Source organism: Anoplopoma fimbria, chromosome 17 (genome assembly GCF_027596085.1).
Source record: "Anoplopoma fimbria isolate UVic2021 breed Golden Eagle Sablefish chromosome 17, Afim_UVic_2022, whole genome shotgun sequence".
Classification (NCBI taxonomy): domain Eukaryota; kingdom Metazoa; phylum Chordata; class Actinopteri; order Perciformes; family Anoplopomatidae; genus Anoplopoma; species Anoplopoma fimbria.
The window spans coordinates 16,509,900-16,522,325 of NC_072465.1; the positions used below are offsets into that span (position 1 = coordinate 16,509,900).

At 38.2% G+C, this 12,426-nt stretch overlaps 2 protein-coding genes across 3 annotated transcripts; one reads left to right on the forward strand and one right to left on the reverse strand.

Moving 5' to 3' along the window:
• Positions 1-1,033: 1,033 nt before the first annotated feature.
• On the forward strand, positions 1,034-6,928 carry tgfa (transforming growth factor, alpha). 2 transcript variants are annotated; one of them, XM_054617455.1, is made up of 8 exons: positions 1,034-1,318; positions 1,979-2,008; positions 2,109-2,288; positions 2,527-2,703; positions 3,954-4,068; positions 4,521-4,670; positions 4,855-4,946; positions 5,502-6,928. In XM_054617455.1, exons 1-8 carry the CDS (start codon positions 1,276-1,278, stop codon positions 5,507-5,509), a joined length of 795 nt encoding a protein of 264 aa, XP_054473430.1. In that variant the 5' UTR covers positions 1,034-1,275; the 3' UTR covers positions 5,510-6,928. The 2 variants fall into 2 exon arrangements, with proteins under 2 accessions (XP_054473430.1, XP_054473431.1); XM_054617456.1 differs by lacking the exon at positions 1,979-2,008.
• Positions 6,929-9,178: 2,250 nt separating this feature from the next.
• hdhd3 (haloacid dehalogenase-like hydrolase domain containing 3) lies at positions 9,179-12,377 on the reverse strand. The gene is made up of 3 exons (XM_054617559.1): positions 12,133-12,377; positions 10,306-10,640; positions 9,179-10,098 (listed from the first exon to the last, which is right to left on the reverse strand). Exons 2-3 carry the CDS (start codon positions 10,633-10,635, stop codon positions 9,703-9,705), a joined length of 726 nt encoding a protein of 241 aa, XP_054473534.1. The 5' UTR covers positions 10,636-10,640; positions 12,133-12,377; the 3' UTR covers positions 9,179-9,702.
• Positions 12,378-12,426: the final 49 nt, after the last annotated feature.

The window sequence follows — 12,426 nt, forward strand, 5'->3', positions numbered from 1 at the left end:
AGTCCATTTTGTTCCACTATGGAAAGACTAAGTCACTAGCTTAGCCTTTAGCTTGTTGCAGGAGCAGTCCACAGCAAGGAGAGAAGAAAACGCACCGTCGGAAGTTAGCTCATTAATCAAACTCAAAACGTTTAATGAAATATCAAGTTGACAACAGTTAGTCAACTGAAAACTGGTAACAAATGTGATACATCAACTCATCATCATGTCGACCTTTAACATTACTGATATTACAGGCAAGGTGCGCCTTGTTATGTTGTTCTCTATCTTACTTAAGGAACAGAATACAATGTGTATAAATGTAGTAACCATTAATTCAATTATGTAAATTGTTTCAATAAACCTGAGAAGGTAATCTTCAAAATAAATCTCATTTTACCTGACTATTACCACAAATAATACAAATACAGTATAGCTTTAAGGAACAGAATACACCATTAATTCAATTATGTAAATTGTTTCAATACTACAAAATAAATCTCTACTACTACTACTACTACTACTACTACTACTACTATTACTACTAATACTACTCATACTACTACAACTACTACTTTTACTACTATTACTACTACTTCTATTAATAATATAATAATTATTGTTATAATATATAATATATATGTATATAATAATAATACAAGCAGTTATAATTGATCTTAAATAACTCAACTTAATGTTGCTAGTATTTTCAAGGAGACTAATAAAACTTCACATCATATTATTTCAAATAAATAGTATTTCAAATAAGTCAGCGTGTTGCATTATGTCATGTAAATGAATAAAAACATGGAGCAGACACACACTCGCTTTCAGATTAAACTTTCCTTAAATGAAATCACCTCATGAATAAAATAAAAACCATAGAATAGTCAAGTTTAGGTCATAATAAGATGACTCCCCCTCCTCTCACCCCTCCCTCTCTGTCTCTAATTGGTCAGCGTCTGACAGGATTACACGGGTTTCCTCAATTGACACAGTGAAGTTAAACGCTCGGACATCCTGCTGAAGACTCTCCTGCTTTTGGCCCAAAAGAAAGAAAGAAAGAAAGAAAGAAAAAAAAAAACTCGACCACAATTACTTTTCTACGACAGTCTTTCAAATGTGTGTAAATGACATTAGTCGACAGGTCCGCGCTGTGATCACAGGATTACATGTTTTCTGTGCTGATGGTCTCTGCTGCTGCTGCTGTTGCAACACTAATGTGGTTTCCTAACACACGCCCGCATTTCGGAGAAGCTGCCCGTCAAATTTCATTAGTTTAGACCACAAGTTATCATGATGACTCGGATTTTCTGGGATACAATTTTCCTCATAAGCGGTGAGTAACTCATTTAACAGGAAAATACGCTTTTTATTTGTGTCAGTGTCTTATTCTGAAACATTTCAATACATTGTATTGATTATGATTAAAATTCCCCAGTATTGTCCCCTGTCCCCATTATTTATTAATTCACAGGATCACTTTATGATTTGCAATGACAATCAGTAAAATACTCCTAAATCTGTTTTATGGATCCATGGTACTCCATATTGATTTGATCAGTTGTATTAACCTTACTGTGATTGATGTAGTTTTTTATTCTGTCTATATTTAAACTATATATAACTACTACTAATTTAAAAGTTTTTCCCTCCTTTTTTTTGTTTTTACAACAAACTACCTTTCCTGTGTTTATGAGCAGTTTTCAGTCACTAGTTGTGATTGCATGTCTTCACAGAACCTGCTGTGTGTATTTATAGTGCTTTGGTCTCATCCTTTTAGTGAATGCTTGACCCTGTTACTATTGTTGGGTAGCAGTTACTCAATGAAGCATCGGTATCACACAAGTCACATGATCATAGCTGCACAGGGGCAAATTGCTGGGAGAAAACCCTCAGGTTGTTCATCATGTAGCAGAATATGTGACACCTGGTTCTCCTTATGTTGGAAGAAATCTTCAATACATTACAATAATATGTATTTTTTATATTCCTATAGGTACTTTTAGTATGTCTGTGGTACTCGATGGTGAGTTTACAGTGAGCTCTTTGGTACTTTTGTTATTATATTCCTGCAGGGATTTTTTGTTATTTCTATAGATAACAGCTGTTTATTTTCCTCTCTGCAGGTTCCCTCTTTACATTTGGAGCAGGACAGAGCAATTCGACAATTATTGAAGCCAGCATTTCTATCGATACAAACTCCACTGGTGCACCGAACCCAAGCAGCTCTGCAACAACCAGCAGCAGGAGCGCGACTACCACGACTCTTGCACCCACTACAACAACTAGCATCCCTCCAGTTAAAAGTAAGTCTGAATACTATCATGTTATGTCAAAATGCAAGTCAAGATTTAAGCTCATTGTGAAGCCATTTCCAGAAAAAATTGCCTGTATTTCACAATCCTAAATGCTCTGAAGACCTTGATCCACTCTATCTGCAGTGTTGCTTCCACATCAGGTGTTCTTAATCTGATGTTATATTCCTATATTATTCACATCAAGACCATATCAAATGTTAATAGCTGTTCATTTTCCTATCTGCAGGTTCCCTCTTTACATTTGGAGCAGGACCGAGCAACTCGACAATTACTGAAGCCAGTATTTCCATAGAAACAAACTCCACTGGTGCTCCGAACACTTCAACAAGCAGCTCTGCAACAACCGGCAGCAGAAGCACAACGACCACAACTACTACAACAACTAACATCCATCCAGTTAAAAGTAAGTCTCAGCACATTCATATTATGATACAGGAGAAAGTTTGGATTATTGACAGTTAAAGAAATCTTTCAGATAAAAACGTGTCCTCATTGCTGCCCCTTGATCCGCTCTCACAACAGAGTTGGCTCCGCAGCAGGAGTTCTCAACACTGTAAAGCTTCCCATCGAGCTGCATTGCATCAACACATGCAGACAGTGTGGCACTCACTGATAATTGATCCTCTTTGCGTGAGTTAGGGCAGACATTGTGGTAAACTAAAGGTTATGAGCAGTATACTCAGCAATATCACAAAAGCTGCGCCTATTGAATTATGATCTGAAAAGCACTTTACACGCCCTAGAAGCTCGTTTCTGTCTCAATGTTTCTCCCGTTCCACTGCCAAAATCACATGGAAAGGGAGAGGGGTTGGTAGGCAGATGCCTCAGGGACAACAGAGGGCTTTCACAGAGTCTGAAAGAAGGAGACAATACATGTAGGCTGCAATCCAAAAGCCCATTTACCGTTGGAATGGAGTGTGTGACGAAGGCTGTAATGCAGCTATCTGTCTGCATGTTCATCCTCCTTCCCACCCTGAACGCAACACTGTGCATCTGTTTCTACTGCTCGGGGGAACACTGACTTTTGTTTGTCAGTTATTTAGGAATTTGTCTGACTGTACAGTTCACGTGGAAGAAATGTCCTGTTTTTTTCCGGGTGTTCCTTGAATCTGATATGTTTGTTCTGTTGTTTGGTCAGAGTGAAAACTGAGATAGTTGCTTGAAAAAAAGAGTCAGGTTTTAGGGATCCGCCTAATAATGTGGGTTGATCGACAGAGCTTTTTGTTTGTTTGACTGTAATTGTCCCTCCCAGGTACAGTGAGAGATGTAAGCCACGTCAAATCCACAAGCAACTGGTAACAAAAGGCTTCAGTCTACTGCTGGTGGCGTGGGTGTCAGCTTTAGGACTTAGTACATGCTGTGGTTTTCAGCTCTCTGCAGGCTTAGGTTATTTTTAGATTTATGATATTCACCTGTGTCAGGTTGTGTTTTCTGACTAAATACACTTGGATTATATTTGATAATGTTATTCATGGTAAAATCCATGCTCTGAAGAAGGGCTTGGTTGATGGTTCATACTGTATTGTAATTTCATGTAACCAATCCTAATATTAGTAGATGGGTTTTAGTGGGAAATGTGAGTGATTCATTTTCTTTCAAAAGTCTACTTACGTCACTGAAATGTCAACAATATCTTGTCTTACAACCTCACAGAGTTTGTGGCGGCGGCTGTTAGGTCTCATTTTGATGACTGTCCAGACTCCCATCGCCATTTCTGCTTCCACGGCACATGTCGCTTCCTGATATTAGAGGAGACGCCTGCATGTGTGTAAGTGCTACTGTCTTAAAGATAAAATGCCATCAGTGTTGAGTGTCGTTGTTCACGATACGTGAAAGCTGATAGATTCAATTTAGCAGCTAATATAGATGAAGTTAATCTCAGAATTAAATCTGAGGGACTGCACTGTAAAATTACAGAAATTACACCATTTCACATATGTAAAGGAATATTCCTCCCCTTTTTTCATTTGCATTATACTTTTCTATTTGTTATTTTAGCATTTTAAAGGACTTTGGGCTTTATTTTGGACTGGACTTTGCTGAGCATTGAGGTCTGACATAATGTTGGAGCAAAATGCTGCCGTCCTTCAAAAGAGACATTAGTGAGATCTTAAGATCTAGAGCTATTTGGGACAGTAACTAGTGCAAGAAGGCTGGAATTGGAATTGGGTTATTGGAATTTTAACGTTTTTACTTTTTTTTTTCCTGTCCTTGTTGCAGGTGTCATCAGGGCTTTGTTGGGATGAGGTGTGAGCATGCAGACCTGCTTGCTGTAGTAGCAACTAATCACAGACAACAGACAGTAGCCACAGTGCTGGTGTTGTGTGTGATTGGGTGTGTTCTCATCATGGTGTTGTGTACACTTTTACAGTGAGTAACATCCTTATATTTTAACAAAAATAATACATGCTCTCTGGGATGCTCATGGTTGCTAAACTGTTTGTGTTGAGGATAACAGTCATGCAGCAATATGAGACTATTACATTTTTCATCTAAGTGATGAAGATGACGAGGATTTTCAGGATTTTGAGTTTGTGAGTCTTTTCTTGTGCAGTTGCTGGTGGAGACAGGACTGTCGTAGGCGGAGCCACGCACACCACTACGATCCAGAGAAGCACGGAGCATCCTGCCATCCTTCTGAGAGTGGTACTTTATTTATAATATACACATTAAGGTATAAGGCTAGTTTTTTATTTTACTGGTTGTCAGCAAATCTCATGAGAACAATCAAAACCATAAGAAACCATTTTTTTGAACTGGGCACTGTAGTTTCTAATAGAGTTATTCCAAACACTTCTCAAACAGGAGTAAATATTGCATGTGTTGGGGACTATTTTCAGCTGCGGATTAATCCACATCTGGTGCGCTAGTGAGCATTTACAGCAGCAGGGTGGTAAATGGGGGATTCACTCAAAATAAACTACGCTACACTACACATTTTTAACAATCATAATGAAGGAATGTGTAACCATGTCAGTGTAATTGTGTAGCTATATATGTGTTTTTTATAAATATTTGGAGGGAAAAAAATGGGGCTCTATGGCACAGAAGAATCGGCTAAATCAGGTGTTTGATACACAGAGACAGATAAGATTTGTTGACAATATTAGAAATCTATTATACTGTCAGCCCTGTCCTTGAAACATCTTTGTGATCCTTAAGTGAAACAACAAATGTACCTGTTTATTATTTCCCTTTCAGTGGTTTGAGGAGAGATCTTGCTTCATCATCAGATCAAGCAGACCTGGCAAGTGGCGAAGGAGCATTATCGTCAATGTGGCTAAGGTACGCCTGCTGGTTAATTGTTCCATGACATTTTTTTTTTACCACAAACTGGGACCTTGGACCTGAAGCACCATAGAGATATGCTGTCACTCTTCAATTGAGTGGAAACACACACAGAACTGCAACAGTTTGTTTGAAGCTCTGAGGATGAAGCTGCCTCCAGATCCTCCATGTGAAGAGCTCTGTGTCTCCTGTTTACTGTTTATGAGAAGACGCAAGAGATGAAGTCTGAGGCCATTAATCATCCTGGGTCGATGTCGAAAAGGAAAGGTGTTTTTTTATTTTGGTCTGCGGGACAACAATAGTTCATTTAAGTCAGAAGACCACAATTCCTATTTTGTCTTTTAATAACTTTGAGCACTTTTCATCAGAACTCTACAAGCACACATGCCATTTCTAAGAAATGATGGTGGGGGAAACTGATGCTTTAAAGAAGTTTTAGTGTCTGTTTTTAAAGAAGGAACTCACTTCACACGACATGAGTAGGAATTGTTATATGGACTGACTGCTAATGGCTTAAAATCCATGGACTCCCATGAATAATTAAACACACAAAACTTGTTCCAATACGGTTTTGATGATTTGATGACTCCGTCGTTGCTACTGAAGCTGAAATATTTGTCAGTTTTTATTTTCTATTCCTGAGCTGTATTTGAACCTGTTCATGCATCAGAGGTGTTTTGATTTGCAAGCTATAACTCTATCGACATATGCACATTCTGGGTGTCACATTATTCCACAGTCACATTATCACATTACTGTACTGTTTCACTCAAGCTTTGCTCACTGTTCTTAAAAAAACTGCACTTATTGTATAATGTAGTCACTTGAAAAGTGTCCACACAATGAGAGATGCCAAATACACTTTCTAACTTTGCCTGGATGAGCACTGAAGGGAAGAGGCACGCAGTTTGTACACATCCACCTAAGCATGCATGCTCTAAAATCACAGTTTTTATTTTTAAAGAACACAAAGAAGAGTGGTTTGTTATAGCATTGCATCAGCTTTGAAGGTAAACACTTTTTAAAGAGAGAAAGCGCCTCTGAGGGCTAATTTAAATCATAATGTTTAATAATCTTAATAATAATAATCAGTGAAGGAATACAAAATAGTGATTGCAAATTGACTGGGATATAAAGTGTGTATGCGCTTTGTGAGATAAGACGGAACAAAAAAAATATAAAATGAATGTGATGGTATTTATATGCCAAAAAGACTCTGAGGGGTTGATACACTTGTCTTTGTTTACAGTATGTGAGGATATTTACATTCAGGATATGTGTCATTGGTTGCTCTTATGTGTAAATATCAAAAAGACACTGAAATATTAAATGTATATAAACGGGTGATCTTCTCATGCATTAACCTATTACTTTGTCAGATTTATGTTTTCAGTTGGAAAGCCTTTACTATTTGTGTTTGTTTTCCAATGAGAAATTAAAAATGAAAGTGTGCATGTGTGCATATATTATTATTTATTTATGTGCTTATTAACTGCTGATCCGTCTCTTGAGTCTGTTACCCGATTCATCGCGTGACCTTCTATTCACTTCTGAAGCTCTTTCTTTTTTTTTTTTCTCTCTCTCTTCAAATACCCAGATTGTCTGTCTCTCTGCTCCTCTATTTTTCTCTTCCACTGAATATTTCAAGACATGGAAATGGCAACTCTGAACCTGGGGCACAACTACAACAAAGAGCTGAACTCTTGAGTGCTTTTATAGCTGAAGGAAATGTTTTAGCCCTCTTCCATGTTGCCATTCAGTTTATTTATTTGTCTTTTTGAGTTAACAGTAGTCAAAACCTATTCATGTTAAAGCCTTTGTTCGATGTGCAGGACTGCGCCACATACATCCTATTTTTTAAAGTGTCCATTGTATGTCATTGGGTTGAGATATTCCCTCTTGACGTGCTGAATCTCCTCTGCTCCCTCTCCTTTCGCTCTCCGCATGTGGAGCTTCGTTTTGATTTACAATCCCATTATGTCTGCAATAGGATTTCTGTGGAGCTCTTTAGAGCCGTCTGGCTGAGCTTCTAAACCAGCTTTGAATTAAGCAGCTCTTGTGGGTGCTTCCCTAAAGATACACAATAGCCTTTCACATACAAAGGAGAGCAAGGGGAAACAGATTAAACCAACTGGGGGGGGGGGGAGGCAAAGAAAAAAACAATGACTTCAAATCAAAAACTTGTTAAAAACTATGTGATGATTCACATTTGGTGACACAAAGTGGAAGGATGTGCTGTCAACATCAGGAAATTCTCTTGAACTCTTTAAATCTGATTTGGACACATGTCAATCTCTTATTTCTCATAAGTGACTGGAGCTTTGCTTTGAACTGCAATGACATTCTGGTCTTTTTCCTCTGGCGCTCTTATGTCCCATTTGATCCTCAACCCAACATTCCCAGTATCTGCCTCTGACCAGATGGTTTGAAATAAGAGTATTTACAAAGGTATTAGGGATAAGCAACCTTACCTTGTTCTCTTCGCTGCTAAGCACTGACACAAATCATGGTGAAAGCTCAGAGCTTCAGTTAAAGGGTCAGTTCACCCAAATCACATGAAAAGATAGTTTTACACTGGTAGCTGATCTTCAAGGGCAGCTCAAATTACCTAAATGTATACAGTATGAATGTGATATCATGGTATTTCAATTCATTATTTATAAATTGATGATGACATTTGCATATGTTTACAGAGTTTTACATTAATTTTATTTTCTGGACTTCATATGAGGGTTCGGCAGTCTGAGTTAGACAATTCAAGTAGGTATTGTCCAGAGTTGCAGCCTTTTGAGTAACAACTTCCCTTTTTGTGATCATCTGGATTGTGTTAACTTACTGAGTTGCTGTTGAGAGGAATTTAATTCTAAAAATACTGTAACAAGATAAACTCATATAGCGAGAGCTGACCTTTATTCTATTTGTATAAAGAATGAGGTCTTAAAGGTAGTCCACCATTGTTTACAGTGGAATCACATTAGGAAGGGATCTATTAAGGGCCGGTATAAATGAACATTTACATTTGACAATATATATTCAATGTTCATATGGGCATACATCATTTTGAACTTGACCTAAAAGTGGATTTAAAGTTTTGATTGTTTGTTTTTGCTGGGATTATGAATTTACAAGCAAACAGAGCAGTGATATTTGATCTCACTAATGATGAGGGGGGAAGTGATTTGTGATAATAGTGGTGAGTAAATGCCTGTATGCTCATGTTGCTGTGCTATCTCTGCAAAATAGTTTGTGGAGACCTTTTACTGGAAAAGTGGACATGTCTGCAGCCACAAAGGGCCTTCATTTACTGCAGCAGTCAATGTTAACTATTAAAGGCTAGATAAATACAGATGGGTGACAAATTAAGTGTTGATCATTCAATTACAACATCCAATTTTTACATTGCAGTGTTGTCTTCAGATTCTGGTCTTTTTGTTAAAACAAATCTTCTGTTAGTGCTAGAAAATGTATTGGCACTAATAATAGTATGTTGTTAAATATGAACTTTGTCTCAAAACCATTTAAAGGTTAATGTCATTAAATGAAAACATGCAAAGGGGCAGTTCTAAGGCAAACTCAACAATGAATTGATCTTTATTGCTCCCAATTTAATTACAGTAAAAGAGCATGATAATTACAAAACAGTTTTTATATTGCAACCCATGATTTTCTTTTCTATAAATATCTGTTGTGAAAATACTAGAATTTCTAACTTCGATATAATACCTTGAAAGATATCTATATTTGATAGAATGTTTGGATTCCTTGGGGAAAAATTGACAACATTGAGAGCATTAAGTTTTAGATAAATATAACAAGGCCCTCACGTGACAACGACAACTGTGTGTGTGAACTCACTTTTGGAGAGAAGAGAGAGCGAGAAAGCCCAACTGGTACTGGTGTATGGAAAATGAATATTGAATTTGTCTTAAATATTCATATTAAATAAATATGCATCGCTAAATCAATATTCTTGTTAACACTAGTCAGGAGTTTTAAATTAGAGCTCTAAAAGGGGTTGACAGTCAACTCAGGTCAACATGACTTCATCCCAGAAATGAGTTCAGTAACTAAACCAGTCAGGCTGAGTAGCTTTGTAGTTCATGACTGTATGGCTTTAGTGCATGAGCTTCTGAAGCAGTGACGGCAACTCCTCCAGGGAGCTGAGCCGATGCTCTTGACGAACATCGAGTTGTGAATGCTTGTCTTGCCTGTCTAAAAGGAACCCGTGGATGCCCACAGACCTAGAGGCCAGGTAATCGTTCACATAGTGGTCCCCAATGTGAGCTACATCAGCAGCTAGTACTCCACATTTCTGCAGTGCCTGTTTAAAGATGGCTGGACTCGGCTTTGCTACACCTGCTTCCTCTGATGTAATCAAAAACCTGAAGTGAGACAGCAAGCCACAGACACGTAAAATCTCTTCTAGGCGGCTGTCAAAGTTTGATACAACACCCAGCTTCAGTCCTAGAGAAGAACATCTCTCCAGGGTCTTTTTTGAGTCTGGAAACACCTAAAACAAAGCGACAATACACAATTATAAGTTAACATTTTCTGAGCTTCTTCATTCAGGACTATAAACATTCATTTAAAAAGCAAACATTGGAAGTAATGCATAAGATTATTGTACTCGTAAATAAGTTGTTAGTTTCAAAAGTAACTACTTATTATTCATTAATTATTTATTTTATGTGCATGCCACCTGTCATCTACAATTTACCTCCCAGTTCTCTGCATTGCAGAAGTTATGATAAAGGTTGTGAGCTATAGAATTCAGCAGGGCTGGGTCCTGTACCCTGCACCGGCAGAAAGTGTCCCGCACCACACTCATCCACCAAGATCGTCCATCCATGCCCTGACTGATGCCATAGTTTGGGTATCTGCTGGAATGATGTCGATATGCCTGGCGGAAAGCTGCCTCAACCTCCACAGGACTGAGGTTCAAGCCCACTCGTTCAGCCTCTTTGCAGTACTGCTCTCCCACAGACGTACGCACCTTCAGCAGGGTGTCTTTCACATCCCATATCACCCAGCGCAGAGTGGCTCGCATTACAACTGGAGAGGTAACAACACAGACATAAGACAGAATAGTGTCAAAGCAAAATCTGAGAAAAAAATGATTCTTCAAATAAAATGATTCATCACTAGGTTGTTTCTATGGAAATGATTCAGATAAAAGCTTCTGTCTAAACATGTTGAGTAGTCACTATATTGTGCACTATACTATAATTGTCATTTTAAAATGTTGTCCAACTTTAGTTAGAGTTATTAAATCCGATATAGTGAAGTCAAATTATCCCAATGTATAGCAATTTAAAAAGGATTGTGCAATAGGCCACTTTCAAACCAGACATTTTTACTTGTTATTGTAGGGAAAGCACATGTGCTACTACTTATAATGTTAAAATAGCCACACAGGTGTTTTTCAATTATTCTGTCTGATTGAGGTGTGTAGCTAGGCTATGCTGACAATTGCGATTATCAGACATAAGGTAACAATAAAAATGATAAAGGTGTAAATTGTCCTGCCATAAAAGGTGATATATAATCAGGTAGCTTAAAGAAGTACTGAGCACTTAAACATATTATTTTAACTGTAAGCTAAATGATATGACTGTACTGTGATGGAACATCAATGCTGGTGTTGATATAAATTTCAAACCAAATTGATGGTATAAATCAACATTTCATGGGTGGAAAATGGCTCAACACGCCATCTGCTGTTTTAATTCAACCCTGAACCTTGCAAGGCCAATGTAAACATAGAGTTTACTGTATGGGACTTATTTATGTCAAGAAATGTATACTAAAATCCTCTAATCATATGTTAGACGCAGTGAGCAGCTCCTGCCTCAAACATCCACTTCACCCTCTTAGCTTTGGCCATTTGTTTTCCATTTATCAGTGGATGGAGTTGCACATTAAGTAAAAACACCTGCGTGCATGGACCATGCGTTTTTAGTGGTTTTAAGGATGGCTGTCCCAGTAACACCAGTCTGACAGTCAACCAACATTCACAATACCAGCAGCCTGAAAATGAAGCCACTACATGCATTTCAGCCACCATTGACACCTGTGCTTCTCTTACAACTGTGACTTGTTAACATGTCTTTGACCCCTAACGCTCCTTCCAAACACAATGGTGCTTTGGTTTAAATGGAAATGACAGTGACCCAGACAACCATGTGCTGTCCCAACGTTAAAGATTATCACAAAAGGTTAATCTTGAAACCCTGCTGACGCCCGTTATTACACACACACACACACACACACGTTGGGTCTAAGTGGTGACAGTAACTAACGTTACGCCACTTAAGAACAAGCTGTCGTCACTGTCGTCATGGTAACACGTTCTGACCAGAACTGGCTAACATTACGTAAAGTGTCCTTGTACTTTGTATAACCATCGTTAACGTTTACTAGCTAATATTGCATTTGTTACGTTTGTCACATTATTACTTGTCGGCCTTTATTTGCACAGAAAGCTATCCAACGTTACTCAAGCAAACACAGTACAATAGTTCTGTCAGTTATAATGTCAAGTTACCGAAGTCAAATCTTCAGAGCTGTCAACGGTTGTGTCGTAAACAAGCCTCCCAGCCTGTCTTCTTCTTCGCTGGATTACTTTACGGCAGCTGGTACCGTCCTCTGGACTGATATGGAGTTTAAGCTCTTTCGATGTTCATTCCCCCAGTTAAATGTTTCTATAAACGCTCCCCAAAATTAGTCAATTAACATCTTCCTCTCCCATTCCCAACCAAACACATATTGCCGCTAACTATGTGCTTCACATGCGGCCTGTTGTGCCTTTATACATCCAGTCCAGCAGGCGGCAGTATGC